Below are 16,516 nucleotides of genomic sequence, written 5' to 3'. Positions count from 1 at the left end.
TTTTTCATTCAGTAAAATCATATGTTATTTTTAAGGACTTTCATTTTGGGGAAGTAGGATAGTATAACAGGCTAAACCGCCCAGGCCTTGATTGTTTCAAATTGGTGTATAATGTCAGTAGTAGCTAATTTATTATCTATTATCACCTCTGGCCGATGTCCAGTAGGTGAGGTTAGAGCTGATGGTCCACCCACCAAGGAAACCACACCATTGCAATCCACAGTGCTGTGCATCTTCCCATTGGCTGGAAGCCCTGGCACCATCCTGGATGACATACTGGCCTGACTAACGTTACTGTTGCGTCGCTCTCCGTGTCTGTGCGGCACAAACAGTGAGTCTCTCCTGCTCTCGCTGTCTTCAAATGTACTGTGTTCATCATCAGCAAAGTCATTTTCAGAACCGATATCCTTTGCCCGACCTCTGAAGCTGAAAATACTTGTTTTGCTATTGCGTCGTGGGGAAAACAGGGAACCACGGATACTTAACAGAGACTGAGGAGAGAGCAAGGAAGGAAAGAATGGGGACAGGGGACACAACTATTTAATGAAAGTCTTAATATTGCAGAATCTATTTGCTTTTGGGTAAGAATAGTCTTGCTCTTAAACACGGTTTATCAAATTTATAGAGAACACATATGTTTTGATATTGTTATTAAAGACCACAATACAAATTTAAGTAATTTTTCTGACTAGGAGTTCTAATATGCAGGTTACTAAGTGCATGACCACTTCATTTAATCTTCACTGTAGTCCTATGAGGTGGATTTTGTTATCGTAATGTTCTAGGTGGGGAACCTGATGCTGGAGAGGACAAATGATTCTTTTTGATAGGTGGCTTTCACTCCTAAATGCTATAATCTGAAAGAGCACACAACTTGGAAAATAAGTTACAGTTCAAGTGAGACTGTTGGCTTGAATTTAAAATATTTGGACCAAGTATGTTTCTTCTGGATGATTTTAAAACAAAGGCATTATCTCTCCATTCTCTTTTTTTGAGTTTTAAAAGGAAGTTACTGTTATTTTCTGGACCTTCTTGTATTTTGCACATGGGCATAAAAGCCACAAAACTTATCTATGATGCTGTCTTCTAAATTTGCTAAGTTTTCCAAATGGCTACTAATGATTCACCTTGTTTGAGAGAATATATGCCATAGCAAACACAACAGAGAATTCCTAGATTGCTGTATAAATTACTATTCTTGCTTAAAAATTTAACACTGGTTTTAAAAATACTTATACATATCTTCACCGATAAGGCTGATGTAGAGGACAGCTTATCCTTCTAATATCAATTTAATTTTATTAAAAGGAACTGGATGATTAAAAACTTTAAAACTTACATATATTTATGAATAAATCAAGTAGACAGTTTCTGATATTAGATAATGGGAATTTAGCATGAAGTCCCTTCTTTCATTTTTTGAATGGCTTTTACATCAGTAGCACCAAATAATTCTTTGTTTGTTTTAGCCTTGATGATAGTTTTCAAAAACATCTCTAGTCTCCTGCAGAATCTTTGCTTACTCCCTTCCTCATTGACAATGGCATTTCTCATATTCTATCCGCGCCCCTGCCCCAGCGACCTCTCATGATCTGTTCTAAGTCTCTGTATAGCTGAGTAACATATGTAGATACATACACATACATATGCATACATATCCACATGCAGCTGGAAATATACCTAGACCTTTCCTTTCTCCCATGAAGTTTCAATATAAAACCAAAAATAGTAATTTTAGCAGAAAAAACCATAAGGAAGGCAAACTCCCTCATATTTTGTTTTGGTCCCTCTGCCTAATTAGGTCATGCTGATTTTATTATGTCCCATTTTTAGCTTTATTTTATGGCTTTTCCCTGACTGCAAAGCACTAGAATAATCTTGTTTTTGCCCTCTGTCTCAGTGATATTCTGGAAAGATAATGTTCATTGAGAAATGTGCTCTTCCTTTGGATTTGGTTAGAAATAGTCACGGGAATTAATGACTGCTCAGCTTATCCAAGCTGAGACTGTGTCTACCTGACACTCATTCATGTAGCAGGTTTGTCTACCCAATGTCAGGCAGTAGCTAGACTGATTTTCCAGTCATCAAAGTGATCAAGAAATTAGACATTGTGAAGACATTCATTCAGCCCTCAGTAATAAGGAATGATGATGTTTTTAATCGCCTCATACTCAATTTAAATTATCAATATAATATTTTTATGTCCACACTCATGTTTTGAAAGCTTGGTGTGTATTTTTAGGTCCCAGCTTTTTGGAACTGGGATTCAGTAAGCAGGGGTAGGACACTGTGGTGGTGGCGGTGATGTCTGATTCTTGTGATCCCATGGACCGTAGCCCGCCAGGCTCCTCTGTCCATAGGATTCTCCAGGCAAGAATGCTGGAATGGGTTGCCATTTCCTTCTCCAGGGGATCTTCCCAACCCAGGATTCGAACCTGGATGTCTTATATTGCAGACAGATTCTTTACCAACTGAGCTATGAGGGAAGCCCCAGGACACTGGGATCTGAGAATTCAAACATACATTCTAGGTGATTCTAGGTGGACCTCACCCTGACTCAGAGGAATGCCAGCTTTGAAAAGAAAGTGAAAGTGCTAGTCACTCAGTTGTTTCCGACTCTTTGTGACCCCGTGGACTATAGCCCACCAGGCTTCTCTGGCCATGGGATTCTCCAGGCAAGAATACTGGAGTGGGTTGCCATTTCCTTCTCCAGGTGATCTTCCCAGTCCAGGTATTGAACCTGGGTCTTCCGCATTGCAGGCAGATTCTTTACCATTTAGCCACCATGGAAACCCTAATACCAGCTTTGTCTTACACTAATTCCTAAGATGGTTCAATTCAATCATCTTCATATACCTGTATTAGGATGTTGTCTTTGGAAACTTAAAGTCTGTCTACACATACTGGTCGGGAGTGTGTGGTATGTGTGTACATCTAAAATGTATGTGATACAATGCCTTTAATTTGCACATTTTTATGTTGACATGTTTTCAGAGGCGTTTCAAATCCTTGGGTTTATTTGAAATTTCTGTTCACTCTTTGGAAAGTATAATAATGGGTGTGAGCACAGCTTTCAAGACAACAGAGACTGAAAAAAGGAGATAGCAAAAATAGTATTCAGAGAAAATAAGCCAAAAATAACACACTGGAAGATACAGCAGAGTGCAGGGAATACCCACAGCTGTGGCAGCCCTTTCTCTAGGGAAAACAAGCTTTCATGCATTAAGGACCAAAAGCCCAACTTTCTTTGCCTCAGGCATGCCAAAATATAAATTCTGGCTATCTTTTTTTTTTTTTTTGTCTTGTTCTTAGAAGGTAAATCTGAATTCTTTTTCTTAATTTTCAGTAGCAAAAGGTAAAATTGAAGCATTTAGGTGTAAGGACACAATCTTGCATGCAAGGACTGAACTTGAAGTGAATTGGGAAGTCAGAATGGAAGACACAGAGAATTTGAAGATGTTCTAATAGAAGCATGGCATTTCAAGTTAAATGTGTGTGGCTTATCCATGTTTTCAGTAAGTCAACAACTACACTTGGTTCTAGCTATGAAGCTTCTGTTTTAAAATAAATTGCTTTCCTGTGTTCAGACAACATAGATAAAATCTTGGCGGGAGGATTCACTTTCCATTGTTTACCTTTAAGTACTTTTTCATGTTGTACTATGAACATGTACTCTGTATTTAAGAATAAAATAATATAATAAATGTAAACTAACACCTAAAATTTATGTTAATAGAGGACAGGGTACTCATAATTTATGGCTAGTTGGCCTTAATGATTTTAAAGATATATTTGTTTTGCACATTATGCCCTGTCCACCTGAGTTTGTTTGTGTAAACAAACTCTCTTTCCTTTTAGAGAGCTTGTTTACACAACCAGAAACTGTAAAATGCTTCTGGTATATTTTTGTTTGTGATTGTGTTAATGTTTTCTGCATGTTTTTGCTGGGGTATGTAACTATCAATGCTAATAGGCTATTTCTTTTACTTTGCAATATCTGTTGTCTATTTTATCTATTTATCTATCAGTCTACCTGCCTATCATCCTCCCATCTCTCTCTCTTCCCATCTCCCTATCTGTCTCACTATCTCCAAATACGAAATGAACTACATATAACGTATGTATATACCAGTTCTGTTTCTAGTATTTTAACTCTTGCCTTTCAGCTAACTTCCTATCGCTGTTGCTCCTCTTGTTTCACTCAACAGGGGCTTCTCAGCTGCTTCTTGAACCTTCTGGGCACATTACCACATCAGGGCCTTCCACTTGCTCTTCAGTGAGCCGAAAATGCACTTCGATAGATAGCCTGTTCTCTTGCCTCCTCAAAATCTTTGCTGCAAGGTCTCCTTTACAGTCAAGGCTTCCCAAACCATCCTATTTAATTTTTTTTAACCACCAGCTAGTGCTCTTAATTTTCTTTTCTTGCCTTTCCCCTCCAATTGTACTTATCACTTTCTGACATAGTCTATGACTTACTTATCTTGTTTACTGTCTGTCTCCTCCTTCTGTATAAAAATCCATGAGGTCAGTGAATTACATTGTTTTGTTCATTGAGTTGATTTTTTTTTCTAGAACTATTTCTTTCCTCTTATGAACCATAGTAGGTGAGCAATAAATATTTGTTGGTTGGCTGACCCAGGTTAAAATAATTAGAAGAGTTAATAATTCATAACACATGAAATTCTAATGGAACCAAATAGGGTTCAAAGCCATAACTGTACTTATCACAGATTTCATAACTATTTACTCTTCATTATGCAACTGGTAATACTTATAGACAGAGTTGATTCTATTTACCCTATTTGACTTGAAAATATGCTGAAGAATTGGGTACTTGGCATTAAATCAGAGCAAAAATAGACTGTCTTTTATTTAATTCTCTTCGAGAGAATTTCGGTCATAATTTCATCCTAATGTATCATGGAATGACACCGTATCAGCATAATAGAAGATCACAACAGTACAGTTCTCACATCAAAAGACAGAAACAAAACCCAGAGACAATTCTTTGCAAAATTCATACATATCTTGCAGTAATGTATCTAATACATTAGATATTAGTAATATCTAATACTCAGATATTTGAGGCAGAAAATCATGTGCAAAAGAGGTCGGTTCATTTGAGGTCTCAAAATGGAAAATGTAGACAAGAGATTACAAAACTGCCTCACTGAAGGAAAAAGTTTGATAGGTAGGTTTCACTCCTCCTACCTCCCAACAAAGCAGGTTGAGAAAATGGCCTCAAAATACTATAGTGCTTAAAACTGATTACTGTAAAGTAAAAGTTATTAATGATTTAATAAAAGTCTCTTTTAAAGACAATTTATGATATACATTTAAATAATCATATTAAATGTTAGTTCCCTGTCCCTCATTTACACCAGATACTACAAAAATATACGAAGATACAGAAATGACAAAACAAACTGGAATCCTTAGTAGAAAGCTGTACCTGATGAGGGGAGTAGAATTTCTTGTCGCTAGTTAGTCGATTTCCATCCATGGAGAAAAGGAAACTTCTTCTTTTGACACTGTCCTCAGATTCAGACTTGGGAAACCTGTTTCCCTCTCCTTTGTTGTTTCCTTCAAGATTCTCCCTCTGTCTTCTTTTTTTTCTTCGGTTCCTCCACTCCTTGGCACTTTTGGAGCTTAATTTTGATGCTTCTGACGAACTTTCCAAGAGCTCTCCTAACCCACCTATTCCACTGAAATCTCTTGAAGCAGCTGATGCTGCTGCAACTGCCTGTGTAAATAAAACCAGGCACTATTTAGAACATGCAACTTTGGAAAACAGTTGACTGTGGTACATATGTTGCCATTTAATACAATGAACTATGTTTGAAAATATATGTTTTTCTGGTCATTTTTATGTTTTACTACAAGAGAGTTTACTTAATAATGATACATTTTTGCATAGTATAAAGTGATATGTTAGCATATGAATTAGAAAAGTCTGGTTTGGCACATCTTCTGAAGTCTTTTTTAAAAAACTCTGTTGAGATTAGCTTCATTTCAGGGAACAACTGTTCTCTTAAAAATATCTTCTACACTTTAAAAGCAAATGTTCTCTTAGTGGTGGTGTCTGGTCTGATTACTATTCCAATTCCATCCATAGGTTTGTTCCTCCCACTTGTGATTGTGAACAACTGAGTGGTATTTTTTTCTTCTAAATCTAGGACAGAAGACTTTTTTCTTTTTTGGTGAACTCAAAGCATTTAAAGTATCTACTTTTTACCTCTAGGGGGAAGTAGTAGGAATGTATTGGCTAATTTATCCTCTTCTTTCATTTGAATCACATTCAGTACTATTATTCGCATTTCTGGGTTCCTGCGTACTCATCTGCTCAGTCGTGTCCAGCTCTTTGCGACCCCATGGACTGTAGCTTGCCAGGCTTCTCTATGCATGGGATTTTTCAGGCAAGAATACTGGAGTGGGTTGCCATTTCCTCCTCCAGGGGATCTTCCTGACCAAAAGGTTGAACCCGCGTCTCCTTCATTGGCAGGCAGATTCTTTTCCACTGAGTTACCTGGCAAGCCCTCCCATTCCTGAGGTCATATTAATCCCAGAGTCTAACACGATTAATTTATTGCATAGCACTTTTAGCTTAAAATTTTAAATGTTTATTTATTATTATTATTACAAATAATAATGAAAGATTAACATATCAGTCAATAAAATCTGTAATAATCATTCAAAGGATTATGACTACTTCAAATATTTTTTTTCGTATTTTAACATTGAGTATACTTAAGCATTTTAGTATATGTACTGCTGAAGCAAGCACTTCTTAAGCATTTTAAATTTCTGTACCTACTAAAGAAACACAGCAGCTTTGAGGTGAAACATGGGGTGCCAAATCTTTTGTGTTTTTATTTACATGAATGGTATTTTTGAATGGGAAATGATATAAGCATTAACTGGAGAGGATATGAAATTCAAAGCTGAGTTCTCATTAAGTATGTTCCTGTTTATAAACATAATCATCAAAATGGAAATAATTAAAATATTAGATTACTGGTTCAACTCTTTACATATGTCATTACTGAATACAAACAACTCTAATACAGCTGCTCTTCGTTTTATCTTCTCCTCTTCGCCACTAGACATATTCTTGTCTATTCCTATAGATAGGAATTCTGTCATTTGTGTATGTGTGTATGTGTGTTTGTGTCTGTCTGTCTGTCTGTGTGCACATTGCATATTATGTCACTTGACATAAAAAAGATTCAGTAAATGTTTGGTGAATAAGGGTAAAAAAAAGGCATTATACTGTCAGTTGTCTCAGATATTGAATGGGGGTATGGGAAGAATAAGACAGACTTGACTTTTCAAGATCTCATAAAAACTAGGTTTTAGAATAGTCTGCATAACAGAAATATGTTTTAGAAAAGAACATAAAACTCATATTGAATGCTTTGACAACATTTTCTCCTGTTTTCTCCTTCTTGAGAAGCACACCCTTCTAAGGAGTTCTATTTCTGAACCTCATCTCAACTAAAAATTTTTAAAAAGATATAAAACTAAAGGTACTATGATACACATTCCATGGGATCAACATCACCCCACAGATGGGAACCATAGTACTAAATATATGCGTTGGGCCAAGAAACATGTAAAATGTTTATATTGATTGCTATATTCATTATAGAAACCCAGATCTAAAACTTGATAAAAGACAATCCTAACATTTAAACGAAACACTAATTCAGAATTTATATATTTATAAAATGCATATAATCAGATATCCAGATTTTTTTTAATTGAAATTTTCTCTTTTTTTGGCTGAGCCATGTGGTATGCAGCATCTTAGTTTTTAGTTCCCTGATCAGGGATCAGTCAAACTTGTGCCCTCTGCAGTGGAATCTTTGTGTCTTAAACATTCAACCTCCATGGAAGTCCCAATTAAATTCTTGATCATGGATATCACTTTTAATGTCAGTAATGAAAGATGATAAATATTAAGGGCCCTTTGTAAATATGAATAAATTTAATATAAAAGTATAAAATAAAGTGGATAAATGAAGGACTAATTTGAGCAAGTTAAATATAGTTGCATAGTGCATGATACATAGGAGATACATAATTTACAGCACTCCTTGAGAGAATGAAAGTATACATATTTCTTTTTATCCAAATAAAGTCCTTAATTTTCCTTTCCACTTTGTATAGAGAAACACGTACAATGCATAGTGCCAAATCATTTATTCACTTGTTTGTTGTCAGGAAAAAAGGAAGTGGAAGTGGTGGTAATAGTCTCTTGACATAATTCTGAAACTCAGGTCCATTTAAATCACTTCCAGAATTTGTTTTGCATAAGACATGATTTCCCTTCCTAGACTGGGTAAACAGTTGGAATAACTCAAAACCAAAACAGATTTTTTGTAAGGCAACAACGGTAACCTCCCGACACAACACATTTTCTGTGTCACTCGTCAACTCGAATCTGTCACTTATTCCACTTCCAGGGATTTGCCAATTCCCTCAGAGGCAGATGTTTCCTGTCACCTCCCATGTCTGTGTACCTGTTTATACGCAGCTCTGTGACATGGCCAGCGTCCTGCTTACTTAGGCTAATAGTGTTACTTTCACAGTGGGTTTGCTGAATTCTTATTGTAACAGATAACAAATATGTGCTTAATATTTCCACAGGGAATAACAATTTTGTTTTTCTTATCTCTGTGTGAAACAAAAGAGGCTCTATAACTTACTGTATCTGTGTGTGTTTAAAAAATAAAATAAAAATATATCTATGACTACACTTCAGTGTAAACATAAGATCCAGTTTTAAAATCTCATTTTAAAACCTCAAGACATTAACTATACTTATTATAATTCTACCCCAAATTATATTGGGCCTCTTAAATGTCACTATTTCTAATTTTGTCCCAAAGTTTACTGCTAAATTTTTCCTATCATACCAGTATATACTGCTGCAGAATACGCTACGCTGAACACTTAGACATTTAAAGATCACAAATTAAATGCCAAACACAATTATGATGACATAGGACAAAACATTTCTTTATCAGTTTGTCTTTGTCTTTTTTAAAGTTGTACTTGGTTTGTGAGCTGAATATGACTTTTTTTTCATGTCTAAACAGTGACTAGCACTTAGAGGTCTTTGAATATATATTATATAAAAATGGAAATGATGCTAGACTTCATGAAATCATTAGCTAGATAGCAGCTTTTGAAGAGTCACAGGTGATTAACCAGACTCACATTACACTGCAGCCCCAGTGATCTCACGGGTGTACCAAGTCTCCCTCTCTTTCTGTCCCTACCTCCCACCTCTCCATCAGCATGGGCTATTTACTGGTCACTGTTACCTGCATTGTCAAGAAGGAAGTAAAATTAGCTTAGCATCCGTGCCATCCCCATCAAAATTAAAACACTGGGATAAGTTACCCTGAAATCAGTTTAAACTTTTGTGTATATGAACTTAAAGCTGAATCAAATCATGATTTGATCTCTGGACTCCAATAACTAACTTTCAAGTGAAAAGAACTGACATTTTGGCTGACCTAATTAGGATACAGATAATTAGATTCTTTAAACTTCTACTAGACATAGTGTATTTATTGCTAAATTTTAAAGATTATACTCTTTTAACTGATGTAATATTTTACCCTAAAATGACTGCATTTCAGAATACATTCTTACTCCTGTCCTGTAGGTCGGTTTAGTATTGTCATGCACATTGCTTTGTCTGTTTTTGTAAATGATGATAGAATAACCCAATGCTTTAAAATACAACTAGTATGCACTATCTGTGTATACGTGTATACACATATATATTACTTCCTATAACTTTTATTTTTAGCTTTGAAATGAAAAAATTCTTTGCCCTGTAAATAGCTACCATTTCATCATCTTACAAATGTGTTTTATTTGTAACAATCTGGAATAAACTCTTGAATACTTGAAATATAGGAGAAATTCATGGCAAGCATGAGGTATACTTTATAAGTTACACTCACGTTATCACCAAATTAGTTTATGACTTTTTTTTATAGATCAATAAACTGTAATGATGATACTGCTCTGTACCCAGTGTTAACAGGAAAATAGAGTCATCATGTTCAGCAACTATTAAGTATATGGTTGGTCTGAGTAACCAGATAAGCAATTCATTGTCAAATCTGTCTCACCAAAAAAAAAAACAAAAAAAAAGCCTCAGTAAAAAGTACCTATTGCTGTATGTTGTGCATCTTCAGAGTAACTCAGAATTATTAAAAATTTAAATTTTCAACACATAATTCCAAGGATATACTGACATTCAAATAATGCCTCTAATGTTTGGGAACATCCATTTTAAAAAATCACTATGCACAAAAATTATTTGGATTTCTGCTCCTGGTTGAAATATAGTAACAGATCTGATTCACTCTTCCTCCTAAAACAACCGCTGAGCAGCCTAGATACATGTAACAATGGTTTTGAAGAAATTATGAATGGGGGCATTGAGTTGAGTTTTCAGAAGGGTTTTCATGTAGCAGTAGGGAATAATTAACCTTAGACTAAGTTCTAAGTTATATCTAACAAATCTTCAAAGATTTGAAGATGGAAAAGGATCAAACTGTTTACAAGTAATTTAACTATGTTCTCAAACTAAGATCAAGAATTTTTATAGGAATACAAAAATATCCAGCACCCCAAAAGATCAAGTTTCAAATGTCTGGAATTTAATCAAAGTTTGCCATAAATGTAAAAAAAAATCAGGAATATATAACCAATAATGAACAGAAATGATTAAAATTGATCAAGATCTGGCACAGATGTTAGAATTAGCAGACAAGGACTTCAGGACTCATAAACATTTATTATAACTGTATTGTGTATGTTCAGTATGTTACCTATGTGGGAGAAGTAAAAGAAATTCCGATCAAGCTTTTCAAGACGAAAGCTATAATGTTTGAAATGAAAATACCCTGGGTGGGACAAAGACAAATCTGATGATGCAAAAGAAAAGATGATAAACTTGAAGATGTAACGGTAGAAGCTATGTGAACTGAAATTAACAAGCTAATTCTAAAACTCATATGCAGCTACACATTTAAAAATATATTTGACCAAGAATAGTCAATACAGTCTTGAGAGATAAAAATAAAGTTGGGGAGTTACCACTATCTGATTTCAAAACTCACTCAATAGTTACAGTGATTAAGAGAGTGTGGATTTGGTGTAAAGAGAAATAAATCAATTGAATAAAATAGAATCCAGAAATAGACTTACTCACATATGGACAATTGATTTTGACAAAGTTTCAAAGGCTGTTTAGTGGAGAAAAAATATTTTGTTCAACAAATGATGCTGGAATAGTTAGGTATCCATATGCAAAAAAAAAAAAAGGGCTTCCCTGGTGGCTCAAGTGGTAAAGAATCTGCCTGCAATGCAGGAGACCTGGGTTCAATCCCTGGTTTGGGAAGAACCCCTTGAGTTTGGACTAACTACCCACTCCAATACTGTTGCCTGAAGAATTACATTGACAGAGAAGCATGGTGGGCTACAGTTCATGGGGTCACAAAGAGTCAGATATGAGTGAGCGAATAACACAATCAATTTTTAAAAAGGCTCAACTCTTAAATCACACCACCTTACAGAAAAATTAGCTTAAAATGGGGTCTTTGACCTAAATATAAAACATAAAACTTGCAGAAGAAAAATTAGGTGAAAATATTTGTGATGGAGACTTGGCAAAAATATTTTAGATGCAACACCAAAAGCAAGGTCAAAGAAATAGAAAAAAATCTTCATAAACTGTACTTCATCAAAATTTAAAACTTCTGCCTAAAAATGTACAGTTAGGAGGATGAAAGACCAATTACAGATTGACAGAAAATATATGCAAGGAGTAGTTATCATGAAGGGCTTATTTTTTTAATACATACAAATTACTCAGTCTCAATAATAAGAAAACAACCTAGCTAAAAATATGGGGAAGATAGTTGAACATCCACTTTACAATAGAATCCATACAGATAGAAAATAAGAACAAGAAAAGATGCTCAGCTTCACTAACTGTTAAGAAAATGCAAATTGAGACAGAAATGAAATACTGCTTAGTAGATTGGTCAACAGGCTTCCCAAGTAGCTCAGATAGTAAAGAATCTGCCTGCAGTGCAGGAGACCTGATTTGATCCCTGGGTCAGAAAGATCCCTTGAAGAAGGGAATGGCAGCCCCTTCCAGTATTCTTGTCTGGAGAATTCCATGGACAGAGGGGCCTAGCAGTCTGTGGGCCGCAAAGAGTCTGACAGGACTGAGCAACTAACACACACACAGAATGGTCAATAAGACTGACCATACCAAAGCTGGTGAAGAGGTAAAGGATATAATTCTCACTGACATGAATTGGATTTTGATTTGTCTTTCCATGACTTTCATCTTTCAATTTATGTTTTTTCTTATAATCAAATATTGTTCTTCTCTCTTTTTTCCTCAAGACGTGAATGCCCCATTCTCTATGCCTCTAGCCCAAACAGCCTTTAATACTAATGAAAATTTAAAGTTGGCTCTAATAGCAGATGCCTTCCAAATATCCTGATACCCTATTGTGCTATAGAAATCCTGAAGAATGATTAAGCGTAGGTAGGCATGAAGTTTTGAGTTTAAAATTTGAGATCACATTTGAGATCAATCAATACAGAATAAAACTTCAAGTGTAATTAGGGGTGAAATAGCAATATTTGGAAATACCAGTTATGTATCTTTTTTGTATTAAACTGAAAATAAAGTTCTTCCCTGAGATTTCATAAGATAATTGCATAGTTAACCTCATCCTGAATATGTTTTCTACCCTGAGCTAATTTCCTCATGAAAGTGAAAGTCTCAGTCCTGACCAACTCGTTGCGACCCCATCTACAGTCCATGGAATTCTCCAGGCCAGAATACTGGAGTGAGTAGCCTTTCCCTTCTTCAAGGGATCTTCCTGACACAGGAATCGAGCCCAGGTCTCCCACATTGCAGGTGGTTTCTTTACCAGCTGAACACAAGGGAAGCCCAAGAATACTGGAGTGGGTATCTATCCCTTCTCTAGCAGATCTTCCCGATCCAGGGATAGAACTTGGGTCTCCTGCATTGCAGGCAGATTCTTTACCAACTGAGCTATAAGGGAAGCCCTCAGTTCCCTCATATATAATATCTAAAGAGTTACTTTGACTCTAGCTTAGGAAACAATTTCAAGTTTCAATAGCTTTCTCTTTTCTAATGACAATGCCAGTGTGCCATGAAAAGCCAGTACTAATTTTACCTCTGTGGTACAATATGCCTACTTTAAATAACAATAACAATGATGATGATAATAATAAAGCAGCTTTGCTTATTGTCACTTAGTACCTGAGCTTCTTCCTGTTGCTTTTTAATCTGTTCGAGCATCTGCTGAAATTCAGCCTCTTTCTGCTCCGCCTCTTCCAGAGTTGCCTGATTCTGTTCCTCATAGGCCATGGCCACCACAGCCAGGATCAAATTCACCAGATAAAATGAGCCCAAGAAAATCACCAGCACAAAAAATATCATGTATGTTTTCCCAGCAGCACGTAATGTCTAGGGGGAAGAAAAAGATCAATCTCAACAGTATTTTATAAAATGTCCCCAAAGAAAGATCTGCTTACTAACATTAGATAGTTGGAAGATGAATGCTTATTAGCATACAATGCATTTGACCAAGATTATTTATTTTAAAATGCACACACACACAAGTAAAATTATTTGAGACATGACTGTAGTGTCATTCGATGTAAGCATACACATTTTAAATTTGTACATACTGCATATACACTTGAGGACTACTAAAATGCTTTTTCTTAGAGTCTATAATGCAGGGAAATATTACAAGTAAGAACACTATTTTAATTCCTTTCAGTGGAGTTACTACTCAGTCCACACTCTCTTTCCGCATCATCTAGAGATAACATCTTTCTTCCCTCCTAGTGCTGATTAACCTAAAGTTGAATTTGAAAATTTTATATAATTGAATTTTAAAATCTTTTCACATGTTCTTGTTACATCCACAACTATATTATAAGCTCAAGTCATGAACATTCTCTGCATCCTCCATAGCCCCTAGCAGAATGCTTCTCAACAAAGAATGTCAAAATACGTGTACTGACTGAATGAACAGTTGGGATCCTAGGCACACTCGCTTTATGATGGACCCTTCTCAGTATTTTAGAGTATTATAGACAAATGCCTATACTTGTGATTTCATATATGCTCATAAATTTAAATTCTATGCATGTTATTTTGAACCTTACTGCTGTGCTCTGAATGAGAGTGTCCTACCAAATCATGTGTTAAAATCCTAATGCACAATGTGATGGTATTAGGAGGTATGGCCTCTGAGAGGTGCTTAGGTCATGAGAGTGGGACGCTTATGAATGGGATTAGTGCCTAAGAGAAACAGCCTCCAGAGAGATCCCTAGTCCCTTCCTCCAGGTGATGACACAGCAAAAAGCTATCAGCTTACGAGCCAGGGAGAAGGCTCTTGCCAGAATGCTGGTGTATTGATCTTGGACTCCCCAGTCTCTATAACTGTGAGAAATGTATTTCCGTTATGGCATTTTGTTACTGCAACCCAAAGGGACAAAGACATTTACCAGCTGATAAAGGTTTTCCCAGTAGTCTTGAGTCATGAGTCGAAATAGAGACAAGAAAGCCCAGCTAAAAGTGTCGAAGCTTGTGTAGCCATAGTTGGGGTTTCGACCAGCCTTCACACAGATGTATCCTTCCGGACACTGGCTGCAAGAGAGAGGAATGGAGCTGGGCTCAGCAGAGCAGTTATAGCTATTTGAATCCATAGTGATTTATAGGAATTGTTAAAACCCGGAGTTGCTGTCTGTGATGAATTTTCTTTCTTTCATATCCGGAACACTTTAGGTAACTGCTCAACAGTGAAACTGTTATCAGATGAAATTTATCAGGAAAACCAATAGAAAACTTAGGTGCACAGGAGTCCTATTTATAGACGTTTAGCATGGCAGAGTGGCAGAAATCACACTTTTTGCACAGACACCTCTCTTTTCAAAGTGGCAGCAATCAATGATTAAAAATGAAAACCCAGAAAACAGCCAAAAGGTAGGGAACTGCTTAATGAGTTACTTAGTTAGCGACTTCTGTAAAAATTTCTAAAATAAAATTTTTATTGTAGAATAATTTTAGATGTGCAGAAAAATTACAGAGTACAGAAACTTCCCATATGTCCTATGCCTGGTTTCTTGTATTACTAACATCTTACGCTGGTATATTTTAATCGATATTGATACATTTTATTAACCAAAGTCCATCATTCATTCTTATTTTCTCAGTTTTTCCTTAATATCCTTTTTACATTCCAAGATCCCACCCAGGAGGCCACATTACGTTTAGTCAGCATGTCTCTCTAAGGCTCATCTTTGCTGTGACAGTTATCAGATTTGCCCTTGTTTTTGATTAGCTTGACATTTTTGAGGAATACTGGTTAAGTATTTTGAAGAATTTCCTTCAATTGGGATTTGTCTGATGTTTTTCTCATGATTAGATATTGAGGTGATGGATTTTTGGGGAGGAAGACCATAGATGTAAAGTATCATTATCTTACATCATATCAAGGGTACATGCTATCAATATGACTTATCACTGTTGATAAAAACTTTCATCACCTGACTTGAGATAGTGTTTGTCTGGTTTCTCCATTGTAAATTTACTTTTTCCTTGTTTTTCCATCCTGCTCTCTTTAGAATAGTCATTATGTGTCGCCTACACACAAGGAGCAGGGAATTATGATCTACCTTCTTAAGAGTCGAGTATGTGCAGAAATTTATTTGGAATTCTACATGAGATTTATCTATTATCTTATTTATTTATCTATTATTCAATCTGTTTTATGAGTATATACTCATGGATATTCATCTTACACTTTGAATTATAATGCAATTATATGTATAATATCATTGTAGTTTTGCTTATGTTGTTCCACTTTTGGCCATTGGGAGATTTTCAGGTGACTCCTATATCTCTTTGCCATAATGCATGGTGGTATGTATTTTGTTTTTGTTTGTTTTTCCACACGTTCTTAGATTCTGGCACTATGATATGGTCCAGGCTCATCTTTCATATTTCCTGCCCCAGTCCTAGAATCAACCATTTCTCCAAGGAGCCTTTGCTCTTTTATTGAACAGTGGCATTAGAAATCATGATAAATGTGTGTCTGTGTTTGTGTAGACACATTTGTCTCCTCGCCCTGCCAACTGAGGGCCCAGAAGCAATTACACTGCCTTGACGATAAACATGGCACCCAGATCTTGGTTTCTAACACTATACATATAGCTACCTGTGCCTAGGTTAAACTAAACACGAGGTCATAGTCATTTCTCCAACTTTATTTCATTATTGCTGGATCATTCCAGACTCCTCCCTTTTCTTATCTGTAACCCCTCACTCCAAAAGTGAGGAACCTGAGTTCTTTCATCTACTATCTATATACTTAATTCTTCAGTGCCAGTGTACATGCATAATTGTTTCTGGATTGTTAATCCATAC

At 35.9% G+C, this 16,516-nt stretch overlaps 1 protein-coding gene across 1 annotated transcript in view; it reads right to left on the bottom strand.

Moving 5' to 3' along the window:
- Positions 1-16,516, bottom strand: part of LOC138432785 (sodium channel protein type 3 subunit alpha-like) — a 114,485-nt gene that overhangs the window by 49,123 nt on the left and 48,846 nt on the right. Inside the window, exons 10-13 of the mRNA XM_069574323.1 lie at positions 14,596-14,737; positions 13,337-13,543; positions 5,453-5,743; positions 147-491 (exon numbers count right to left, since the gene is read on the bottom strand). Of these exons, the coding sequence (XP_069430424.1) occupies positions 147-491; positions 5,453-5,743; positions 13,337-13,543; positions 14,596-14,737 (985 nt within the window). The remainder of the gene's footprint in view (positions 1-146; positions 492-5,452; positions 5,744-13,336; positions 13,544-14,595; positions 14,738-16,516) is intronic.

This window comes from Ovis canadensis, chromosome 2 (genome assembly GCF_042477335.2).
Source record: "Ovis canadensis isolate MfBH-ARS-UI-01 breed Bighorn chromosome 2, ARS-UI_OviCan_v2, whole genome shotgun sequence".
NCBI lineage: Eukaryota > Metazoa > Chordata > Mammalia > Artiodactyla > Bovidae > Ovis > Ovis canadensis.
The sequence above is the reverse complement of the archived record's forward strand: the minus strand, read 5'-3'. Positions and strand labels throughout refer to the sequence as shown.